A 26802-nucleotide genomic window follows, 5' to 3' on the forward strand; every position below is an offset into this window, starting at 1 on the left:
GTATAGTGGATGCAGAGCGTGTGTGTTTGTGGATAGTGGATGCAGAGTGTGTGTGTGGATAGTGGATGCAGAGTGTGTGTGTGTGGATAGTGGATGCAGAGTGTGTGTGTGTGTGTGTGTCTGTATATAGTGGATGCTCTCTGCATTACAAGGCAGGCATTAGGCTGTTAGAGTAGGACCTGCCAAAGATGGTGTACATTGACGTTGTGGCAGGCTTATGCAATGTATCATAATGTAACCTGCAGACTTGCAGTTAAAAACAGTGAGAAAGTGAAATGTTTTTATCTTGAAATTACCAGACATCTAATGGCTGTCATGTAAACAGCCCCTAGAGGCTTCTCCATGGATTAAATTCAATAACTGAATATAATTTCTGACCTTCTGAGTACAAAGTATACAGAGGCTGGGCATATGTGCAATGCTTCTCTGTGGGAAGCATTGCACTCCTTACTTTGAGAAGCACTGGACTGTAGGATTGTGGCCATATCAGCATATGTACCATATCACTGCAATGCTTCTATATGAGAAGTATTTGATTGGAGAACATTAATCAAGATTGACTATTATATAGCAAGATGATCAAGTAGCAGTGAGGAGGCAGTCTCGGCGTCGGAATAAAGATACGTTTAATTGCATTTTTAAACTTTTTTTGTTAAAAAGGGGGCCAGTTAAAGGAACACATGAACAAAGTATATTTTTTGTAGTCAGAGTGTTTATTTAAATCATATAAAACACAACTTTGTTTTAGTCCATATATAACTGGAACCATCTATTGGATTCTTTGAAAAAATTTGGAAATAATAGCTGTGCTAAATTTATCACACGTAACACAATAAAGCCCTGGCATCTAACGTCAGGTGGGTTTTTTTTTTTTTGGTTTTTTTTTCCACTTTCTTTTCTTTGTGCTGTTTTATTTTTAGATATTGTTATTCTGACAACTTTTTAAGAGCTGAAATACAACATACATTGTCGGTCTGTGAGCAAAATAATAAAAAGGACACTCCACTGCTCATATAAAAAAAAAAAATCACTGTTTATTAGAAATTCCCCCAATGAAAACATGTATGTGTTTAATCTTTGGGGGTATAGTGTTTAATCTTTGGGGGTATATCTAAAAGCAGCTTGTTTGAAGCCTTTGCAATCCCTCCCATTCTAACCCCGCCCAGACTGCCTGTGTCTGTCCAATCACAGACTTCTCAACGCAGCCCAATGAGAAGTCTTTACAATGCAGGTGCTCTGGGCAATTGTTGTCTCATGAGTTTAGCTCAACTGAGTTAAACAACCAGTAAGTAACAGGACCCGTTGTCTGATTGATAGCCAGAGGGGTGCAAAAAGGTTCATTTATAAAAGTGCCATTCTCTATTAAAATCTGCACTCTTTGCAAAATGAAAAATAAAGAGGACACAATTTTCACACATAAAGCACTTCAGCAAGCTGATGTACATTAGGGGTCTGGAGTGTCCCTTTCAACATCCACACTCGAAATAACTAAAGGTAACCCAAGCAGGACAAATTATTTTAGTGTAATGGATAGCCATTCTTAGACATTAATAGGGTATTTCATAAATGCATGTGTTTACAAGTAATTAATGATGGTGCTGGTATAAGGTGACATTACCTTAAATGTTACTATGTAATAATATGCCTGCCATCCAGAGACTCCCCAAGAGTTACCAACCTAAGCTGAATAGCTAATAGGGCACAGTAAATTAGTTAATTAGTTGAACCTACCAATATGAGAATAAAACTGAAATGCCACTTCTAAAGGAGTGATTGTTCCTTGTTCCTTCACACTAGTAATGTGCATTCACATTTTTTCCAGCAGTGCCATACTTAACACATGTCATGCACATGGCCCTGCAAGGGTTAACTAATTGAAATCATTTGCCAGGCTTTGCCTTTCTTCTTTAAAAAAAAAAATATATATATATATATTTATATATAAGTTTAGCACAAATAAACGTTACTGTTTAATTAGCTATTAGATTGTACTAAAATTGACAAAATAACTGTGCCTCTTTAACCCCTTAAGGACCAAACTTCTGGAATACAAGGGAATCATGACATGTCACACATGTCATGTGTCCTTAGGGGGTTAAAGGACTAAAGTGTTATGAATACAGACCTTTTATCCAGCCCTACAATACAATTAAATGTTTACTTAATTTATACAGTGCCAAGTCTCCCTTGCGCTGCTTACCATTCCACCGATTGCGACATCATGGATTCCTCCATAGCATTTGTGACAAGCACAGCGCATGAATCCATTCACCCCCCACCCCCTTAAATAAAACCTTGAAAAAATGCTTTCCTACGGGGGCTTCAGTATCACGTGATCCTGTTTTACTCATCAGTGCCGCAAAAAGTCAGTATGGCAGCCACTAGGGGGGGATTTAATTCTCAAAAACTAAAATGTTTTACATTGCATTGTTAAAGGTTCATAGGCACTGCACCCAGGCCATTTCATTGAGATTGAGTGGCATTTAGTGACTTAAGTGTTATTTAAAAGTGGCTCTATCACTTCTCAGTATTTAAATAAGATATAATATTTATGAAATACTGACTGTCTCTGAATTTAATTTAAATGCCAATGCAATCCAAAGATATAATAAGGCAAAAAAAGGACTGTTTGTCCTATTGGAAAGCCTAAGGTTGACAAAAGACAGATCTATCTTCCATCCCCAGCAGCAGCCACAAGTGTTGGCTGTGGGATTCAAGCATGGTCTCACTCAAAGTGAGATGTCATTTATGGAGACTTCCCTGGGCTAGCTGCATCTTCCATAGACCTCAGTGTTGTACTCTTGTGCATGCGCAAAAGTACAGCACTTACACAGCTCCTGGCAAATGAAGCACCAGAAGCCAAAGAAGATGGCAGGGGCCACAAAGGACAGTTTAGGTTAATTAAACCTAACTTCCACTGCATCCTGCGGTCATCCACCCCTAACCAGACATGTCACCTTCAGGGGTCTTTGCAAAATATGCAAAGATCTCCGAAAGATGCAGATCCGCATTAACTGAGAGGAATCTATGTCCTACCTGGAAACAGTATAACTAGCAAACACCATTCAATGATCTTGGTTGCATCACAGAATCGACAACGTGAACTGGGTCTGGATATTTTCCTGCACGTGCTGACAAGCTAACCACCAATTTAAACACCCTGGGATAACAAAAAAAAAAAAAATTCAAGTAACACTAAAATAGTTTTAAATTAATTGTATTCATATTTTGCTATGACTCTCACACAACTAGTGCCACTGCTGATTCTTATATGAGAAAGAAAACAAAATTAAGCAAGTGTTTTCTTATAACATCAGAAACACAAACATTGAAGGCTTTTCCCTTATCTGGGGTCCATGAGAGAAAACATTATGCAATGATAATTATTTTTATCAATATAACTCTGTAACATTCTCATTAATTGAGTCACTGAGACTTTTCTAATGCTGGATAGCAAGCCTAGCTACCTGTTACCCACCATTAGTCCAGAGCTAAAAAATAACCAGAGTTTTCTTGAAACATTGGAATGCACACTTTGTATTATGTTAGCCTGAGCGCGTTTCTGTCATTGCTCCATGAAAAATGTCAGTTTTAATACTGTACTTACTGTGGATGCCTGCACACTGTCACTAAGTTACTGTATATAATACATGTGACAGTGCCTAAGTAAATATTATGGGTTACTATGGGAACATGGACAGCGTTTGCTAATATAGGCAATAAAAAAAGGAAAATACGTTCAAAATTCTTGCAGCTAATCAAAGCCAACTCTTAATAAGAATACACCTACACACTAAGAAGCTTTAGCAATTTTCTTTTGAGGTTTTCACAATAATCCACCTGGCTTTTCACAATTTTACTGACTCCTATTTAATAAGGGTAGTATAGGCAATTCCCTGTACCTCTTTTTTCAATGTACACAAACTGGCAGACTTAATTATACCCAGTCATAGACCAACATAATACTTTATTAAATGGGGTGCCAGACATTTTCTTGAATAAGGTCCTTGTGAAAAGTTAAAGCCTGAAATTTGTCAACTGACACCAACAGTACTCTAGCGATTGCTACATAATATTGTACTAATACTACTCAATGTGGACACTACATGACAAGGTGAGTTTAGTTGTCCGCATAAGTGCCACTAACTGGATTTTCTCTTGTACCATTCTCTCTAATTGCTAGACTGCAGTGTGTGAATACTCCAAGAGATTTTCTGTGGCCCAATGTGAAATTTTGTGGTTGGTCATTGTAGCATGGGGCCGGATGGTACGTGCTACTGTGTAAATATATGTTTTTTTTTTAAAAAGGGCCACAAAGTGCCATCACCAGAGGGCTTCCCACTAAGAGATGTAAGGAGCGGCAGCAGCCAGCCACTGCTTGCACATTAATAGATGTATAAAAGAGAGATAAGGGATAAGGGCTGCGCCATAAGACCTTTATAACATTAGATAATCAGGATTTGAGGATAGTCCAAATAAGAGAGTCGTAACTGGAATCATCTTACTCAGATCAGATAGTCTATATAAAGTGCTTGTCAGGAACAATGTCCTCGCTGTCCTTGTCCAGGCAGATCCACTCATATGAAAAGACAAAGCATATAGAGAACCAAATAGTGTAATATGTCCAGTCTAATATAAAAGATGATAAAAAAAGATGGTAATAAACTCACATATATTGGAGCGATAGCTAGATAGTCAGGGGTATGTTCAACACTCAAAAAGAAGGGTAAAAGGAGACAACCAATAGTGCTCACTGGATAAAACAATGGTATTTAAAATATATAAAATGGTACTCACAAGAGAGGAGCAGGCGAATTGCTCCTTGGTGATAGCGTTGGTGGTATGATCCCCACCTAGGATTACTTGGAGTCCAAGATAAAATGTCAGGTAAAAGGTAAAGTCAATATAAAGTGTATAAAAAGATGATTGGCACAAGTAAAGTGACCAAAAAATCTTTAATGAGCTAAAATACACAATATAAAATATTGAGAGGGAGATTGAGCTTTGAGGAGAGAGTTAGATTGAGCTGGGAGTAGAGAGAGAGATGGAGATGGGAAGAGAGAGGGACATTGAGCTGGAAGTAGAGAGGGAGAGGGAGATGGGAAGAGAGAGGGAGATTGAGCTGGGAGGAGAGAGGGAGATGGTAGTAGAAATGGAGATGGGAGGCGAGAGTGAGATTCAAATGGGAGGAGAGAGGGAGATTGAGTTGGAAGTAGAGAGGGAGATGGGAAGAGAGAGGGAGATTGAGCTGGAAGTAGAGAGGGAGATGGGAAGAGAGAGTGAGATTGAGCTGGAAGTAGAGAGGGAGATGGGAAGAGAGAGGGAGATTGAGCTGGGAGTAGAGAGGGAGATGGGAAGAGAGAGGGAGATTGAGCTGGGAGTAGAGAGGGAGATTGAGCTGGGAGTAGAGAGAAAGATTGAGATGGGAGGAGAGAGGGAGATTGAGCTAGAACTAGAGAGGGAGATGGAGATAGGAGGACAGATGGAGATGGGAGGAGAGAGGGAGATTGAAGGACAGGCAAACAGGTGAGGTTATTGGGGTTCCCTAATGTGATTTCCTTATAAGTATGTAACAAAGCTAAGTTCCTAACAATAAAACTTGCAGTAATGTGCAGGGTGTATTAATATATCATAGAACTTCTCAGAAGAAAAACTTTCAGTATAGTACAGTGTTAGCCAAATAGCCAATACCCTTCAAAGTATAAGAGTAGCACAGAGCTCCCTAGCTATACGTATCACAGAGCTCCACAGCAGTAAATCACACAGTAATGTGCCATGTATGTAGGTGTGTTCTAGAGGCAGACAGCAGTAAAACGCACTGTGCACTGTATATGAATGTATTGCTTGAACAATATATACATAGTTAATCCGCCATACAGTCAAAATGTATGGCAATGGCACTCCTGGATCCGCCCCTGTCCTCACAAAGTGTAGAGCTGGAAGCCGCAAGGATACATCATGTTGTCATCTCATGGTGGCATTTCTCGTGGGACAGGGCATTACGTGCGAAGGGGACAGGTGGCAGATCCAGTGCCGGCCCAGAAATGCTGCTGGTAAGGGAAAGATGTAATGGGATTGTGCAACGTGTGTCAGAAAATTTATAGTTTGTGTATTTATACGTCAGTGTGCATTTGTCAGACTGTGATGTGTGTGGTTCAATGAATATGTGTAAATGAAAATGTCAAGCTAGGAACTCTGGGATAGTTGTGTGAACATGATTACTCGAGTTTCTGTGTCCAGGACGGACTTCTAAAAGTCTAGGTGCAGGTGATGCATAACAGAAATTTTTCTACAAAGAAACACACACATTGAGGATACATATAGGGGTGTCTTTTTAGAACTACATGCACTTATTCACATGAACCGTAGTGTAGTCTGGCACATTATTTTACAAATTACCGTAATACACAGTAATACATTGTATGATGTCACATAATCATTAAGTTCCAACTTTCTCTTTATTGTGCAAACCAGCCTGCACTATTGTAATGCTGAGTAGGTTTTAATTAGAGGAACATTCTTGCTGCATATGGAGGTGTAGAATCCAGTATAGCCTTAAGCTGGAGCATGTTTATTGAAGATAGAGCGAGGCCTGGCTATATGAATTGCCTCTTTGTACTGGAAACGTCACTACATTTCAATGCATAGAGAAATGTTTCCATCATTAACATTACATAAACATATGTCTTTGAAAATAGATTGCAAATACATTACAATTGCTGAATTTACATTCAATGCAATTTAAACAGTTTAGTCAATAATGATAATGTTTTTATTATTTTTATTATAAATAAATTGGGGACCCCTATTTGTATTACTAGTGTATTCCTTAGTTCTTCCAGCAAGTATAACATATACTTCCTGTTAAGAAAAAAAAAAAGATATACACTGCACTGTTTAATTTGATGTATCTATATGGCATGGTTTTGTTTGTCCTTGAAGCAGGCCTCTCAACTGTTCCAATTTAGGTGGAACAGCTCCAATTTCATGGTCCCTATTCTGCTACCTGGTGACCCATGGAATTGTCTCTAACAAGAAAAGCATGAGCAAATCATTAGACATGCTTGTGTTTGGCCATACAGAGTTTGCTTCAGCAGTGGTCTCTGTATGGCCTGCCCAGCAAGATGACGATGATTGTTATATCTTTTCATAGAGAAGAAGTAATGCTTCTCTATGAATAATAATGCTTCTATATGAATAGCATATGATTGGTGCAGTGCGCAATACATGCGCTTGCTAGAGCTCCAACCAGAAGCATTGGATTGGGCTAAGATCATCATCACTGATGATCTCACGGTTGGCGATATTGCTGTAAATGCAAGTCCAGGATGGTGCTGTATAAAAGGTTTTATTTCTTTTTTACATTCCCAAAGAGGGGGAGGTGAATCTTCTAGTCACAAGTAACACTTTATTTATTTATTTTGAAAAAAGAAAGGTACAACACTGAGTCAGTAGTACACATCCCAGAACAATTGGCAACTGTTACACGGGTCATGGAAGGTTGCAGAGTTGATACATAGTGAAATATAGGGGAACATTGTACTGAGTATTCCATGGTATGAATATGGGCATTAGGTAAGTATGGTATACTGACTTGGTCAAGTGGGTAAATCAGTATGTACAGAACACCAATAGATAAGTTAAAGGGACACTATAGTCACCCAGACCACTTCAGCTCATTGAAGTGGTCTGGGTGCCAGGTCCCTCAGGTTTTAACCCTGCAGATGCAAACATAGCAGTTTCAGAGAAACTGCTATGTTTACATTGCAGGTTTAAGGCAGCCTCTAGTGGCTGTCTTCTGGACAGCCACTAGAGGTGCATCTGCGACACTGGAGGCATATTATGCCTCCATCAGGCAGAGCGTCCATAGGAAAGCATTGAAAAATGCTTTCCTATTGACAGCTTGAATGCGTGCGGTGCGCGGGGCACTTGCCGCACATGCGCATTCGGCTCCGCTGATGCCGGCAGAGGGAGCTGACGTCGGCGGGGGAGGAGAGGTCACCAGCGCCGAGGGAGCCCCGCGGCGGAAAAAGGTAAGTAACTGAAGGGGTTTTAACCCCTTCAGGGCCACAGGAGGGGGACCCTGAGGGTGGTGGCACTCTCAGGGCACTATAGTGTCAGGAAAACCACTTTGTTTTCCTGACATTATAGTGATCCTTTAAGCACTTATACCCTGCGTGTCTGAGTTTGCATTCCTGTACTTGAGTTACTTTAGGAGGATAGCTTGGAGTGTGTAACATTCGTTATTGCAGATACTACAGAAGAAGGTATGCATGTTATCCCAAACACTGCTAACATGTAACATGAACAATTCTATGAATCCCGAGCAGCTCAGTCTGCATGACTCCTAATTTACACCCAGCCTGGCATTGCCTGACGTTTGGCAGCTGCATCTATTCTTAGACTTTCTTAGGCCGTCTTCTACCCCACCTACTTAGCTGTTCATTGTGGATCACCATAAACAAACCTGGCGCACGCAGTGGAGTATCTTAAATTAATGGCATCTGTGTAAACCCATGAGGCTGTAATCTATGTAAAGCACCCTAAGGCATCCTATGCTTAGAGTGTGCAAGCAAATGATCATCAGAACAATTGCTTCTGGTTCTAGAAAAAAAACTCTCATAGCAGCCATATACTTGCAAGAGATTTTATGTTTAAACTTTGCCTTACGTTCACTTACACGAGCAGGTCTCTTTCTCATTCATCAGTTTAAGAAGTTTCACACAGCACTTTTAGGGCATCACACACTCATTTGAATGAGAAAACTCCATACATCTTTTCGTAATGATAGTCAAAGGGTTCGAGATAAGGTGCAAGAAGCTTTTACTCCTTTGTATAATCATGCCATATATCTGGCATTAAGTGTGAATGAATTTTACATGATTCCACATCTAATTATTTTTCTTGGAGGTTTGGTCCCTGGGCAAGTATTTTGGATTTTTTTAAATAAATGCTATAATTTTCTTAGTTTACTAATCCTGAAAAACCCAACATTGTAAGGCCACCAGCCACTGCATATATGATTTGACAATGTAATAGAGCAGCGGGAAATGCTAACAGAATGCTTGGTTGTATAGGGAGAGGTATTAGCAGTAGAAAGAGGGAAGTGCTCATGCCATTGTACAGAACACTGGTGAGACCTCACTTGGAGTATTGTATGCAGTACTGGAGACCGTATCTCCAGAAGGATATTGATACTTTAGAGAGAGTTCAGAGAAGGGCTACAAAACTGGTTCATGGATTGCAGGATAAAACTTACCAGGAAAGGTTAAAGGAACTTAACATGTATAGCTTGGAGGAAAGACGAGACGGGGGATATGGTAGAAACATTTAAATACATAAGGGGAATCAACACAGTAAAGGGGGAGACTAAATTTAAAAGAAGAAAAACTAGCACAACAAGAGGACATAGTCTTTAATTAGACGGTTTAAAAATAATATCAGGAAGTATTACTTTACTAAGAGGGTAGTGGAGGCATGGAATAGCCTTCCAGCTGAAGTGGTAGAGGTTAACACAGTAAAGGAGTTTAAGCATGCTTGGGATAGGTACAATGCTATCCTACAGAAAAAAGAAAGGAAGGCAGAGCCACTAAAAACCACATAAATTAAAAGAGCATAGAATAGGCAGACTAAAATGCAATATATATAATAGATAATAAGCAAATAGAAGTCCAGAATAAATAGTCTGACTGGTAGATGAATCAAACAATGAGGTATATCTTTGTAGAGGTGAATACAGTCTTTAGTAGTGGGGGATTCTTCAGAGTGTTGTAGATGCGTCTTTGTACATCATATGAAATAAAAAAATAATAACAACTGATGGTGTAGTATGTCCCGTACCATTTCTGTTGTAAGGCCTGTGAGGGAGCCCTACTTTTTAGGTGTGCTGCCACTTTTTACTTATTTATTATTGTTTCTGTTGTATCTTGTATAGATAGAGAGCGCTGATCCCTTTCTTCCGTTCTATAATGCTATCCTAGCTATAAGATAAGGCCAGGGACTAATGAAAGTATTTAGAAAATTGGACAGACTAGATGGGCTGAATGGTTCTTATCTGCCGTCACATTCTATGTTTCTAGGATTTTGTCATTTAAGCCATTACTGGACCACGTGCCCCCTAATACAGCTTGGTAACCTTCTGGCTTGCATTTCTATGTGTCTACATATCTATGGCTATATATAGTGCATTAAACGGGAAATCCATGCTTCCAAGGGAGGAGTAAAAGAAGGAAAAAAACAAATCTAGAGTTTAGCAATGTCCTTTGGAAGACTGATTTGTCTTAAACTGATGGTTCTCTAAAGTACATGGTTGAGTGATGGTTATTCATATGTGTTGAAGGAATAACAAACAGAAAACATAATAACACTGACAATGAGAAAAATGTAGAAGTTTGCTCTTAGGTAAGTCCTTGTTCAGGTATCCAATACATTTTCGCTGACATATAGAGAGACCCTTGGTCATTTGCATATGAGACAGATCCCACCTACAGTGACAATCCAGGTATAAAATGCATACTCTCCAACACTGGTGTCCCATGAATCAGGGAACCACTGGTGGGTTAAAAGAGGGTGGGCGGGAGGGTGAATCGTGTCACTGGCACCATGAAAGGAAATGGACCAGCCTAGAAAGAAGAATTGGCAGGTCAGCTTGGTATGAATGCACAACAGGCTGCCTGCCAACTAAGCAGATTGGCACACTAAAGGCAGCCCATGTAGACAGCAGTGTTTCAAAGCTCTCTGCATGGTCCTAGTGCTCTAAGTGTAGCTTGAGCACATGTAATGATGTGATCATGCTATGCTTTCCAGGTACAGTTCCCACCCTGGTGTTCCCAAAAGGAGAATGTCTCACTGAAACTGATATGGTTTGGATGCCTGAAAATGCTGGCACATTATCTCTGCACAAGAGATACAGCAACTAACTCACAGCCCTCTAGGCACAGTGAGAAAGGGATCTAGATCACGGTTTAAGCTTAGGAAGACCTAATGGAGAAGGCAAATATAGGTGCTGTTCTGGATTATGGTACTTAGTGAGTACCAGTAAGTAAAACTAAATAAGCAGCAACAGTAATCACCATTGAAAGCAATAAAATATTTCCCAAAAAACGAGGAAAGAATGGCACAGTAAGTGCTCACTCGACTAAAACTGAAGATTATTAGGCACAAAACAAAACAGGAGGAAACAGGTCAAGCAGAACTTCCTTACACGTTTTGGACCTCCATGCCCTTAAACATAGGAATGCCTACATACATAGTAAGTCCTTTAAATATACCGCTAAAACACATGCAAATAAAACCTTACACCACTACCAAAATCTTAAAGATACATGAACCATAGTACACAGACATAAAGAAGCATGCTATCTCCATCTAGAGGCTGCCGGCAAATGTACTAGTGAGTATGGGAAAACATACCACTCCATATTAAAACATTTCCAGCTAGAAAGACTAGCATATAAATAATTACATGAATGCAACCATACAAAAAGTAAGAAAAAAGAGTTCCATTTATTAATTAATACATTTCCCTCCATGTGTCTGGGTAGGAAGTTAAAGAGCTTTACGTAAAGTTACCTTCATTTTTGGATTTCTTGAATGGCTTAAAATCGGATGCATGATGCTGTTTAGTGTAAGAAAGATATTGATTCTGTTTAATCTACATGACAATATTCTAAATAAGAAAACAAGGGGCTGACTGCACTCACCTAAACATGCATAAATAGGGTGCTGCTGCGAGCCAATTTTCTTTCTTTTTTTATTGTTTTTAATATTCTCAATTAGAACATTGCAAGTATCATAAGATGCACACAACAAGATCCGTTTTGGCTGAAGTCTTCCACCTCTTCCCAGTCTGTCAAACGTTTTTGTCACATTTCCAATTTGTCATTAGTCACGAAAGAGTTAAAAAATGTAATTTTCGTTGAAGGAAGTTTACGAATGTCTGAGCCACATGTTTACTTTTTAGAATTTCATTTCATAGTTAATATTAAAGGTATATTACTATGATAATACTTTAACTAAAGGCAGTAAACCTTTGCATTTTTACTAGCCTTTAGCATGGCCATCTGTCAGACGGCTGGGAGCTGGAGTCAGTGCAAAGCGGCATATATCTGTACAGATTTAACACTTCCCATAAAACACGGGTTTTATATTTCTCATATGGGAACAGGCGTTTGATATTTGCTTCTATTAAAGAAGCAAACTTTAACATTCACATTTAATGTCTCTTGGTAAAAAAAATAAAAAAAAATAATGTATTGCATGTCGTTGAGGTTGAGACATTAGTTGTAGGTCATGGTTTTGGAAAGACAACGTGGAGCTGTTAATCCTGTTGAAATGTTATGGCTCCTGTAGGGTGACTAACACTATTTAGAGGATCTGATTTATAAATGTAAAGACTTCAGGCTCAGTAAATCAGATTAACTGTACGCCCAACTGTATTTAGATGTTTATATATCAGTTGGAGACAATTATTTAACAGCTATTGTTGTATATTGCGTTATTTATAGTGATTGCATGATGTCCCAATAGTGTTCAAATGGTACATCAAAAGGGCAGAAAACACAAATTGTTGTGAAAAATATTCTATCATGAAAACATAAATAAATGTTTCGAGGTTTTTTTTGGTCCTTGTTGAGTAAATCAGTAGAGTACCAGTTGCAAGGTCAACTAGCAGCAAAAGCCAATTATTTTACATAGATTTTAATGAATCCCCAAGATGATAATCTAAGGTTCTATGCCAAGGATTATCATATATTGGGTCCATCTAGACCAGGGGTACCCAAAAGGTAGATCCCCAGATGTTGTAGAACTACAACTTCCATGATGCCTTGTCATGCTAAGCTTCATGGGAGTTGTGGTTCTACAACAGCTGGGGATCTACCTCTTGGGCACCCCTGATCTAGACGAACTATCGATTCAAAAATAAACTGTTCTGTATTTTTTTGCATTCGGAAACATCTATTGTAGGTATAGGTGTTGTACTGTAACTGAAGAAGGAAGAGCCTTCATCACTTAACAGTGATTGATGGAATTGTTTAATTTTTTTTATCACAAAAAGATTTTTTGTATAGAATTATTTTTTTTAAATAATAAGAGTGAGGAGCCTTATTATTTAAACCCCTGGATAGTACTAGGGGGTAACCCTAATAGACAAAAGTATAATATAAGAAGAGGCAACTACTATACCAGATAAAGGGGTAGTGGAAAAAAATAGAGTTGAAGTAAAACTAAAATGTAAAGTTTTACTTCAACGCTATTTCTTTTCACTACCCCCTTATCTGGTATAGTAGTTGTTTTTTTTTTTTTTAATTTATTTCAAAATACAGTTGTGGAAACAACAAGCATTTATCCATATTACATTTGGCTTTAGAGCTGAATTCTGCTTTGTTCCTTTAGTTCTGCCTATTTAAAGGGCAATATTCCGTTGCCTTTGTTCCTGAACGTACACAAATAGTTATCTGAGTGTTGAAGTAGAGTATTGTCTCATAACATGCTACTGTCACCTGGTCAAATTAGCAACATACATAATTGTTGGCAAACACACAAACTGTTATTCCGAATAACCTTCTCTCTGCAGTTTTATAGTTTTGGATGCGTCCCATATTTATGCTAATAAAAAAAAGATGAAAGAACAAATCGCTTCCAATGCTTTCTAGCCACAGACAACTCTAGAAATTCCTGGACTTTATTGTATGAGAAATAAAATATTTAGCATTTTTCTATACAATAAAAAGAAAAACGAGACCATAATCCATGGGGAACTCTCTAACACTGTGATATAAGTTTAACATGAGAGTTTCTTTCCCCCCAATTAATAATGTGAACACAATATATGATTTCTGTGGTTTATGCTTAATGCACTTGCAAGTAAGGACAAAACTGTACGATGAGAGAAACTTTCCAACTAGCGTTCAACATTTCTGCTGCCAAAACATTGAGTTATAGAATGGAAGATTTTGCAATAAAACAATTATGCCAGAAAAAGATACAGTATACTTGCATTCATATTGCTATTTACTAACTACCTAACTCCAGAAACAGATGCTTCAGAGAAGAGTAATTTTAATTTCCACACTACTTACGTAGACATGTGTGGGGAAAAATGATACAGGACCTGGGAAGCATGGATGCCATGCACACCTTTCCCTACCACATAGCTTGTGGTTAAACAGATACAGGGATTTTAAAGGAACTGCGCAGGATGCTTCCCTTCCCACATGACATCATCAATGACCTATGGGCCTATGGGTCATGGCATGGATAGTTGACCTTACTCCTGCATACAATATAGGGTATGTGTGATTTAGAGCAGTGGTCCAAAAACCAGTCCTCATGCCCCCTCATTCCAGTCCAGAGTCCAGGATTTAGGGATTACCCAGTTGTGACTAAGGTGCATTTTTTTTCTTTTTCCCATAAACACCTTAAACACAACTGGGTAATCCCTAAATGCTGGACTGGTTCGGAGGTGGGGGGGGGAGGGGGGGAGGACTGCTTTGAAAACCACTGCTTTAAATCACACATACCTATACTAAATGCAGGAGCAATGCCAACTATCCAGTTGGGGACCACTGATTTAGAGTATAGGTGCAGTATAACAATATCCATTGGGTGCCCAGCCCCCTGACACCACTAGTGCTGATAAGCTCCTACGTAAAGAGTGAGTGGCATGCTTACTTTTCCAGGCAGAAGTTGCCTTTACATTATTCTTCAGCTTTGATACCAATGGCATGTACACCAGTGTAAAAGACCCAGGTACTTGAGCCAATGGAAAAAAATATAAAGTAGCAGTTTTAACTAGCTAAGCTGTGCCAGACAATTACACTACATTTCCTATGATGTTCACAAACAGTCAGCGTGGCAATATTATCCATCACTGCAGAAATCTGGAAGTAGCGTACAATATATGCAAGCATACATTACATTATCATTGCATAAATAGTAATTATGAAATGCATAACAGGTAAATATGAGGGAGGCCAAGAAATCCAACTACAGAGAGTTGATGTATACATTGCATGGAAAAACATGTTGTGTTTCCTGGAAATTATATATAATTTAATTTATAATTTTTGTGTGTTTTGTTTTACTTCGACTAAGCTAATAGAAATACAGTCACAGTATCACTAGCACTGTCCAGGATTAATATCAAGCATTAATAAATGTGTCTTTGTGCCTCATTGGTTAAAAGTGGAAATGGAAATGCCTTGAAAATGCATCTCATGATATTATTACTCAAAGAAGGGGAAAAGTTGCAAAGAAAATATCTGTTATATGGCACCTTTGTGAGTAGACACTAGAGGACTAAGAAGGACCCAATGGTCTCATGGATCTTCCACAGCCCCCCTGGAGTGTACTCTTGCACATGCACTAACATGCACCAGAAACTTGACTCCTATTGATCTGCAAAGAAAACTTAAAAAAAAAAAAAAGATTTAAAAAGCCGACCGCAGCCGTGTGTGAGGAGATTTTTTAGGTGGGTAACTCTCTTTTCTATTTCTCTCGCTGCATGTCACCATGAAAGTAAATATGGCACCTTAAAGCGATAAATATAATGACACAGCAGTCACTATTACACGTGTTTCGTGTGGAAAAAGTTGATATTTGAACTGCATTAAATTTATACATGGAGACAATTGCCAAGTGGCTCCTGGTCACCCATACTCACTGAGCCCAAGCTATTCAACGATTCCTAGGCCCTCTTACAAATTCTGCTGTTATTTCAAAATAGAACAATCATGTTGCCACAAAAACAGTAGTTCTGCAGAGGTAAATGTGTCTGATACTTAGCTTGCTGCAATTAAGGCACCAGCAAACACTTTGGACATGTTTGTTTTTTGGGTTTTTTCAATGATCCATAGACTACAGCTTTACAAATAACGTATTTAGGGCCAAAATTTTGCCAGCTCCCTATTGTCAAGATTGGGTAACCCACACAGAGTACAGAGTATAGGGAAACAGTAACCAGAATGAATGAATAAAAAGAGAGAAGGTACGTATACCGGACCTTAGAATGGCCGGGTTAACATGTGCACTATATAGGCGGAAAGAAAACAGGGAAGCCAAGGTCAAGGATACCAGAGATACTCAATTACGCAATAACAAGCCGAAGTCAGGGAACCAGAAAATCAGAAAAGTCAAATACAAAGCTGGGTCAGTAATGAGAAAAACAAATAACAACTACACATTAAGCACTCTCGGGCAGAATAAACCAAGACAGGGCAATGATGTCAAGAAAGAGGGAAGTTTAAATAGGGAGAACAAACATTTTATTGGACAGCATCATCACCCTGCACCAAATCACACAAAGGGTTGTGACTTGTGAAGGGCAAATGATGTGTCCCAATAATATGACCTGTTCCGGTAATTTCCAAAGACTCCTGTAGGTGGCGCAATGCTGCCAAAAAGATCAGGAAGCCTTGCCAGAAGATAGATCATGCAGGGGCTGCTCTGGACATGGAACAGCATGGTGTTAACTGTGGCCGGGACGGCGTGGGATTGGAGACTTTGTGACTGCTGCACAGCAACCCCTTGAAACCGCATGTGCCACGCGGCTTACCAAGGTATGACAGTACCCACTCCTCTAGCTCCGTCCAAAGGGCGGAAACCACCAGGCCGATCAGGATGGGCAGAATGGAAACAACGAACCAAACGAGGAGCATGGAGATCAGAAACACCCACCCAGGAACGTTCCTCAGGACTATAACCGTTCCAATGGACTAGGTACTGTAAACAACACCTAGAAAAGCGTGAATCAAGAACATGAAGCACCTCATACTCCTCTTGCCCCTGGACTAGAGATGGAGGAGAACGAGGCACAGAGGAACACTTATTACAAATCAGAGGCTTTAAAAGGGAGGTGTGAAAGATATTAGGGATACAAAGATTGGAAGGCAAAGCAAGAGCATAGGAGACAGGATTAATCTTGCAAAGGACTTTAAAGGGACCAATGAAAAGAAGAGCCAATTTTATGGAGGGGACAGAGAGGCGAATATTCCTAATGGACAACCAGACCCAGTCTCCAATGTGATAAGTAGGAGCAGCCCTCTGACACTTGTCCGCATGGTACTTCTGGGGGGTGGAAGTCTTGGACAGGATGGATTTGACCCTCTCTCACATAGAAGACAGATTAGAAAGATGCTGGTCAATAACAGGCATACCATCATCAGAGAACACAGCAGGAAGTATGGTGGGATGATAACCGTAAGTGACAAAAACTGGAGAATGACCAGAGGACTCGTGATCAGCATTGTTCCTAGCGAATTCTGCCCATGGGAGCAATTCTGACCAATTGTCCTGACCATGTGATACGAAGCAATGTAGGAACTGTTCCATAGATTGATTGGTACGTTCGGCAGCACCGCTAGATTGTGGATGGTAGGCAGAGGAGAACGCAAGTTGAATACTCAGTTCCGAACAGAAGTTACGCTAAAATCTGGACACAAAGTCTCTCCCTCGAACATACACAATTTAAATAGGAATCCCATGCAACCGAATTACCTCTCTAGCAAAAATGACAGCTAATTCTGAGGAGGTAGGCATCTTAGAAAGTGGTATAAAATGACCTGTCTTGGTAAATCTGTCAACAATGGTTAGAATAGTAGTGTGCCCTTTGGATGGTAAATCAACCACGAAATCCATAGAGATATGGGACCATGGCCTGCCCGGGTCAGGAAAAGGGTGAAGGAGACCAATGGGTAATTGATGAGCTACTTTGTTTTGGGAACATATTGTACACGCTAGAATGTAGTATTTTATGTCACGTCTCACGGAAGGCCTGTCAGGGTACCTGTGGTCTCTACCTCCGAAAGAGGTAGAGACTTAGCTGTTCCTCCATCCAGACGGCCTGATGGCTCCCTTCCCCACGGTCTATCCGGTCATGCAAGGCCGGCCGCGAGGGAGTGACTGCCTTTTACAGCATCTAGGCAGGAAGTTGTCATCAGGACACTCCTCCGGAACGACCTGTCACTCAATTGCTGCAGGACCAATCAGGAAGCCTCGGAGGCGTGGTTACTGCTCTGAACAGGGTATTTAACAGAGCTTCTTTCATTAGCTCATTGCCCTGTCGTGGTTCTAGCTTGTTCTAGTCACTCAGTGCTTGTGTATTCTATTATCCCTTTTGGTTTTGACCCGGCTTGTTTACCTTACTCTGCTTATCTCTGTTACCCTTGATTCGGCTTGTCTCTCGCTTACCTGTCTTCTGTTACCCTCGACCTTGGCTTGTCTTTGACCATTCTATACTGTACTACTTACGTTAGTCCGGCCATTCTAAGGTCCGGTATACGTATCTGGCTACTGTTTGTACTCTGCGTGTTGGATCCCTGTCCCGATCCTGACAAGGCCACCAGAAGTGCTGCAAAATAGCATAGGTGGTCTTTTAACACCTGGATAACCAGCCATTTTAATGTCATGAAAAAGATGCAACAATTCCTTTCGATGAGCAGTAAAAACAAAGAGCCTGCCCAATAGCGTATTAGGAAGGGCACCTGTTTGATCAACTTGGATAGACTCCAATAACGTGGAAGAAAATTGTGAAAGTAGCAGCAATGATATTATCAGAGGGAACAATAGGAGAGACCCTGGAATCTGAATTGTCAATCTCATCATACATACGAGATAGAGCGTCTGCCTTGGCATTACCAGAACCAGACCTGTAAATAATAAGGTAGTTAAATATGGACAGAAACAAAGGCCATCTAGCTTGTCTGGGATTCAGTCTTTTAGCATCTCCAATATATGAGAGGTTCTTATGATCAGCAAGAATCATAACTGAAGTTTGGGACCCTTCCAAGCGATGTCTCCATTCTTTGAGGGCTAGTATAAAAGCTAGCAACTCCCTATTACCTATGTCATAGTTTTTCTCAGCTGAAGATAACTTTCTAAAGAAAAAAACACATGGGTGAAGGGGTTTCTCTGGGCTCTTTTTTTGGGCCAGTAAAGCACCTACACCTAATTCAGACGCATCAACTTCCATGACAAAGGGACAAGAATGATCAGGATGCGTCAGAACAGGAGCTGTAGAGAAGGACTGTTTCAGAACCTCAAATGCCCTCATGGCTTCTTGTGACCACACCTTGGAGGATCCCTTTTTAGTAAAAGCAGTTATAGGTGCTATGATAGAAGGAAAATTGTGTATGAACCTTCTATAATAATTGGCAAAACCAATGAATCTTTGGATGGCTTTGAGGCCATGAGATAAGGGCCATTCAAGAACTGCTGAAATTTTCTTAAGATGTGGCCCAGAAACTGAATCTTTTCCTGGTCAAAAATACACATCTCAAGTTTATAAAATAAACCATTGTCAATGAATTTTCATAACACCTTGCAAACATGTATATGATGTGTCTTGATGTCAGGTGAATGTATTAGTATGTCGTCCAGGTGCACAAGGACAAAACTGTTTTAAAAATCTCTGAGTACATCATTAAAAAGGTCTTGGAAGATGGCAGGGGCATTGCATAAGCCGTAAGGCATGACAGCGTACTCATAATGCCTGCTTCTAGTGTTAAAAGCCATCTTCCACTCATCACCATGGCAAATTCTGACTAGGTTGTACACCCCTCTTAGATCCAGTTTGGTAAACACAGTAGAGCCTTGTAGTTTATCTAACAATTCTGTAACCAGAGGTATAGGATAAGCATTTTTTACTGTGATACGATTTAAGCCTCTGTAATCTATACAGGAGCCCCCTCCTTCTCAGAAACAAAAAAACCCACCCCAGCGGGTGATGAAGACCTTCTTATAAAGCCATTAGCCAAAGATTCTTGAATATATTCTTCTATAACTTGGTTTTCATGAGGAGACAAAGGATAGATCCTACCCCTAGGAGGCATGGAACCAGGTAACAAGTCAATAGCACAGTCGTAAGACCGATGGGGTGGCAGTTTTTCTGACTCTTTTTTATCAAACACTTCCCTAAGATCAGAATACTGCTCAGGTACACAGGTAGACAAAGGATCAGCTGTGGGTACATTAAGGGTATGAAGAGGAATGCTTTTTTTGTAGACAAGACTTTCTGCAATTAGTACCCAATGAAGTTATCTCCCTTATTTTCCAATCGATAGTAGGGTTATGTTTTTCTAACCAAGGATACCCTAGTACAATCGGAGCAGACGGAGAGGAAATAACACTATGAGTTCCCTATACAATAAGCCCACTTGCAGAATCTGTCTCATGTGTAATTCTTGGATTGAGAAGTGGTCTTCCATCTATGGCCTCAACAGCCAAGGGTGTATCTCTTTCTTTAAGGGGTATGTTTAGCTGAGTAGTAAAAGCTAAATCTATAAAAAAAATCTATCAAACTCAAGCAATGCCTGAATCTGAGTGACAAAAGAACCCCAACACAAGGTGATAGGTAGGAGGAAGCGTGTGTGAGGCGTTTTAGGGGACATCATCATAACACCCAAGGCCGGTAACCTCATTGGACTTAGGTGTGAGAGTTTTTCCAGCCTATTTGGGTAGTCTTTCCTGAGGTGTCCCTTCTTCCCAAGGTAAAGACACAGCCCTCTCTTCTTATATGAATTTTCTCCTCTTCAGATAATCTCATAAAACTCAGTTGCATTGATTCTGGTGTAGGCAAAGCGAGTAGCGTAGGGTTACTAAACCTGGGAGTCAACATGGAAACACTTCTACTTAGTCTTCTCTCCCTTATCCTCTTATCTGCATGAGAAGTTTAAGATATAAGCTCCTCCAACTGGTCAGGTAGATCCCTTGATGCTAATTCATCAAGTAAGGTATCCGATAAACCTTCAGTAAAAGCAGTAACAAGTGCACTGTTATTCCAGGAGACCTCAGATGACAATGTGCGAAATTCAATGGCATAGTCAGCCACTGATCTATCCCGCTGCTTGCTTTTCATAAGTGCCATGCCAGCACTACTTTCGCTTCCTGGAGGATCAAACACACGTTTGAAGGAAGACAGAAACTCAGGAAAATTAAATACCAGAGGATTATTATTTTCCCTAAAGGGTTAATCCAGGCCACTGCTTTGTCTGTCAATAAATTCATGATAAAACTATTTTAGCCCCATCTGTAGCAAATATCCTGGGTGAGAGCTCAAAGTGAACCCCAACCTGGTTTAGAAAACTTCTGCAATTTGCCGGATCTCCTCCGTATCTAGGGGGAGGAGTGAGGTGAAGGGAAGGACTAGATCCAGCTGCCTGGTCAGAGTCAGGAGGAGTCTGGCTACTAACAGACCCTGGCTGTGATTCCTGATGGAGACAGGCAGTCCTAGTCAATATGGTCTGTAAAGCTTGGTTCATCCTGTGGTCCATTTGTTCCAAACGGGCGTCATTATTGGCCAACTGTTGCCCTAGACTACCAACAAATTACAGATGCCAGTTTGCCATACTGGGAACTGTCAGAATTCTACATGGAATTTCACATTTAGAATAATATATGGGAAACACAGTGTTATGGCCTAAGGTGATAATTTGGGGGGGAAAATCAAACTGAATTTCAAATTTAAGGACAAACTAACCAAACTGGAAGTATAGACGACTTGGAAAAATGTTCCAGTTTGGTAATGTTGGCTCTACATTTGAAATTTCATTTGATTTCACTTAGAAAGCCCAACAATTCTCACTTTAGTGAATAACCCTCAGGGGGTTTGTCTGTTTTGGATTAAAATGTAAAATGCATTTTGAACTGGAGATAATTCACACACATACTATATCACATGTTTAGATTTTACCATGTGCAGATGTAGTCCTAGTAATAGATAATAATGGCTTAATAGTTTCTTACATTATCACACAATTGTATGTAAAAATAAATCATAAAATATTACTGGAAATGAAATCCCAATCAAATTTGATGACCATTAGAGGTGAACTCTTTTGCATGAAAATACCTTAATTCATTACTCTGCCAACACTATAAAAGCAACATTCTGCCTCCACATCACCAGCCATCACATCTGTGAATTGTCTGTTCTTTTCTGCAGTATCCCGAAAATGACTGCTGAAAAACTTTATATATAGAAAACAAACTTGTGTAACAAAAGAAAAGTTGCTTAAGACCCCAATCGTTGTGTGCAGCGCACATGTTTATAATGCTTGCCATGTACCATCTCTGACAGAAACAAGTATTAACATGGGAAACAATAGGCTATTCAATATGCAGTTTATGACATAACTGTTTTGGACAAGCCTCTAATTGTGGGGGGTTTGATTTTTTTTTTTTTTTTAATACTGAATTATTGACATTGTTACGTAAAATATAATAGAAAGTAAGACATTCTCACTAAAAAAAATACTAACATTTTTATAAAATTTAAAATAGATAGACTTCCACACATTAATATTAATATAATCTTTTGGTTAGAGGCACTATTTTAGGGAGTTAAAAAAGGATTTATTTTAACCCTCTGGCTATGTGGCTCACATTATTATTGGTATTTTTTACAACAGGTTATAAATCATACAGAAGCCTACAAATTGTAACTTTGATATACTCAAGCAACACATTCAGAACAATGGCTGATTCTCATAAATAGCTCAGTAGTGTGGGTGAAGTATGTGACATTTTCTGTAATATTTTACATTTATAATTATTTCATTAGTACACAATGATAACTGAACTTCACAAATGCTGCATCAAAATGCATAAATGACTCTCTTTAAAAAAAAATTCAAATAAAATGTATTCAGACATTGAAACCTTTATTTAGTGGATTAGCAACCAGACCAGTAGAATTCCATTATGTAAAACTGTAGAAATAGAACTAGAAATAGAAATATTGGTGCTGCTGCAGAACCTCTCAGTACTGGTGCCAGTATTCTGATTCTGCAAGCCACACCCCATGCAAGTCTTGGCAAGGGTTGGCATTATTGCAGCTTCATATAAGGTTTTGCAGTAGTTGCAGGTTTGATTGCACTGGATCTATGTCTCCTGTGTTAAAGCCACACGCAGTCCAGGAGGCATTTTGGCTCTCAGCCATCCAGACCAGCCTGAACCCTGAGATGGGGATATTATATAGCCTGATTTATCATGTGTAGTAGAAAAGCAAGCAGCATGGCACAGCACAGAGCATGCTATTCACAGAGAGCAGACATTCTGCTGGAACTCATAGAATCATGCTGCCTCAGCCCAGCAGCCTTTACTAGGGAGGAATGAATCTCTCTCCTCCTATAGGGAAACCTCACACCAGACAGCTAACACACACACACAGTGCAAAAAGATCAAATGAAATGAAACCATACACTTACTGCTATGGCTTGCAGGCGCTCCCTATGCAACTCTGCCTCCGCCATCCTTGGAGGGGAAAGTAAAAGAGGGAAATGGAAAAAGAATACAAAATATCTCTGCTGTCAGCCAGGGAAATGCAGTGAACTCCAATCAGTCTTCAGTGAAGAAGGCAGCTTTTCTGAGTCAAGTCAAACCACTTGTGAGAGAACCTCCTCCAGCAGCAGGCTCAGAGATAGCCCATTCTAGATAGAGCAGTGTCTCCCAGCTCTGAGCCTGTCTCTGCTGTCACACTAACCCTGTATGTGCTGTGAGAGCACAGAGGACAAGCATTGCCTCAACACTTACTAGGGATTCTTTTTTTTTCTCACTACGTCTCAGACTTCTTTGCTCCTCCTATGTGGTGTGCAGTCACGGTACGACCTTGGCATCACTTGCAGTCATAGAGACGATGGTTCAATATGTCTTCTTCCTGAGTGGAATGAGACTAATCAATGGTGACTAAGCTAAAATGAAAACTAATAATAATAATAATAATGAAAAGGATTTTGGGTAATAATAAGGTCCATGTGCTATTAATTCGTAGAAGTAGCAGATGGATTGATGTTTTATCGCATTCATCCATTATTATAGGCAGCCTTCTTCATAAAAGCTGAATAAAGATACCCATTTCACATGTTGAGTCATTCTGACAAGTGCAGAGAACACAGATAGTGAAGGAGGATTAAGGGGTCTATCTGCTAACTTACAACTTTTCAACCTCTTTCAAATAAGAGTAGATAAAAAAAAAAGTCAGGAGAAGTCAGCGTAAGATGGGGGCTGAAAGCCAGCCAGAAAATTTAGAGTATAAAAAAACTGTATACAGGCAAATTAAGCCATATAGATGCTAATTTCTGGTGAAGGTTTGCTTCTTGACAAAAAAAAAAAAAAAATCATAAAAAAAAACTTGAAAAACTGTTCTGAAGCAGAAACTCAGAGTGCTATGAGGTAACAAACTAAATTGTTGTAATGTGTATTCTGAGGGAAAGATAACCAGGTGAGTGCACACAATAAGCACACACATCTAGCGCTTCACTGCTTCACACTTAACAGGGGAAAAGGTGGGGCAACAGCTTTATTATGCCATAGACGTGAACACTATTGGGGGTATTTAGGATTATATCTCTTCACTTCTGATATCAGACAAGGAGGCAGATCAGTGGCAGAGTCAGCAGCAGCAGACTGGAATAAGAGGACGATTTTACTATATTTAGGGGGGCAAGGGTTGGCCAGGGTAGGTTAGATAGTGTTTTAAACACTATAGGGTCAGGAATATATGTTTGTGGTACTGATCCTATAGTGTTTCTTTAATATCCTACATGGAAGATATTTATATACACTTTATAGCACTGTATATACCACTTATTCTATCACTACTTGTATTACTTTATACGTTTATGTGTTATGTAACATGTTATTACATTTCATTATAATGATTAAAAGCCTGACTGACCAGATACATTAACAATATACTACCAAACACACACATCATCTTTATCTCCTAAACTGCAACACAAACATCCCTTACATCACTTTATGTTCTAAACTGCTACAAATACAATTAATACATCATGACATGTGCACAGACGTTATTCGGCATGTGCAAAATTATAAATAAAACACAGACACCGCTTCTTCTGTTGGAGTACAACGTCCACAGCTTTATTAATTATAAAATTATTTAATTAACAATTTAGGGTCATTGTCAACAGTAATAACTCCGTTCCTCTCGATCCCAAATACCCCCGACAATGACCCTACCAAAACAATACAAACATAACAATTGATACATAACGAATAATACCTGGCCTACCAAAGAGGCCCCCAACATTTGTTTACCTGCAGGGGTGTACCCAGACACCCCTACACCCCTAGGTTCGTCGCCACCTCCGGGCTAGAACCTACCAAACACTTTAACATAACAATTGATACATAACGAATAATACCTGGCCTACCAAAGAGGCCCCCAACATTTGTTTACCTGCAGGGGTGTACCCAGACACCCCTACACCCCTAGGTTCGTCGCCACCTCCGGGCTAGAACCTACCAAACACTTTAACTTCCGTCCTACTCCAGCCTAGAACTTGGCATAACACATTCATAACCCCCAAATAGCCAGTTTACCCAAGCCCTATTTCCCGCCGCTGTGACCAAACGGGAACTACCCCAAGACATAACATAAAGGGAGGGTGGGAGGGACAATTCACAGGTAAGGGCAGCTCAGATTAAGATGGCCTCAACCTAAAATGGCCGCTATTTAAACTAACCCTCTCCTCCCCACACTAGCTAGGCCCACCCCTTGAACTCCAGTTCACCTGCCAACTTTCTGGCCCTGTCAAGGCCCACTCCCCCCCTGCGTTGCTCCGTGGGCTACATGACATGTGCACAGACGTTATTCGGCATGTGCAAAATTATAAATAAAACACAGACACCGCTTCTTCTGTTGGAGTACAACGTCCACAGCTTTATTAATTATAAAATTATTTAATTAACAATTTAGGGTCATTGTCAACAGTAATAACTCCGTTCCTCTCGATCCCAAATACCCCCGACAATGACCCTACCAAAACAATACAAACATAACAATTGATACATAACGAATAATACCTGGCCTACCAAAGAGGCCCCCAACATTTGTTTACCTGCAGGGGTGTACCCAGACACCCCTACACCCCTAGGTTCGTCGCCACCTCCGGGCTAGAACCTACCAAACACTTTAACATAACAATTGATACATAACGAATAATACCTGGCCTACCAAAGAGGCCCCCAACATTTGTTTACCTGCAGGGGTGTACCCAGACACCCCTACACCCCTAGGTTCGTCGCCACCTCCGGGCTAGAACCTACCAAACACTTTAACTTCCGTCCTACTCCAGCCTAGAACTTGGCATAACACATTCATAACCCCCAAATAGCCAGTTTACCCAAGCCCTATTTCCGCCACAGCACATGACTTGACCCCTTAAGCTCATGTGCGACCCCCACCACACATAAATAGGGCCTGCGCGATCCCCTCCTGCAAGCCTAAGTTGAATAAGTCGCAACCTACATCAGAAAGGTGCACACCGTCCGACCTAAAGTAACCAGGTAACATCTCCTCCAGTTCCCTGTGCCGTACCACTACGCCCCCCACTCTCCGAACCAAACTAGCCATGATCTTATTGATCTTACCCCTGGACCGAGGCACCATCTCCGACCACACCACTGTCACGCCAGGGACCAGGTCCCGCAGCCGATCCACATCTCGCTTCATTTGCCTTACCAAGCCGCGCAGCGGCACCATACCCAGGTCATTACCCCCGCCGTGGATCACCACCACGTCTGGCAATGCCCGACCCGTCACCTTGCGAAAAAGTTCCCCGCTGACGCTCCGCCAGTCGAAGCCCCGATACCCAAACCAGTATATCTCCACTTGCTCCAAAGGAAAGCCCAGCTGTACCCCATTCTTTCGAACTGCAGCTCTCTTCTGAGCCCAATAGACGTAAGAATGACCAATTATCCATGCCATCCAACCTAGGAGAGACAAAAACAACAGTAAGTATCACCCCAGCAGCCCAGCTGCACCCCCATATTGTTATG

At 40.3% G+C, this 26802-nt stretch overlaps 1 protein-coding gene across 1 annotated transcript in view; it reads right to left on the reverse strand.

Moving 5' to 3' along the window:
* The window catches only part of PALM2AKAP2 (PALM2 and AKAP2 fusion), a 399409-nt gene extending 375938 nt beyond the window's left edge, over positions 1–23471 (reverse strand). The window contains exon 1 of the mRNA XM_063455311.1: positions 23205–23471. Coding sequence (XP_063311381.1) covers positions 23205–23249 — 45 coding nt within the window. The 5' untranslated portion in view covers positions 23250–23471. The remainder of the gene's footprint in view (positions 1–23204) is intronic.
* Between the last annotated feature and the right edge of the window lie 3331 nt (positions 23472–26802).

This window comes from Pelobates fuscus, chromosome 5 (assembly GCF_036172605.1).
Source record: "Pelobates fuscus isolate aPelFus1 chromosome 5, aPelFus1.pri, whole genome shotgun sequence".
Taxonomy (NCBI): Eukaryota; Metazoa; Chordata; class Amphibia; order Anura; family Pelobatidae; genus Pelobates; species Pelobates fuscus.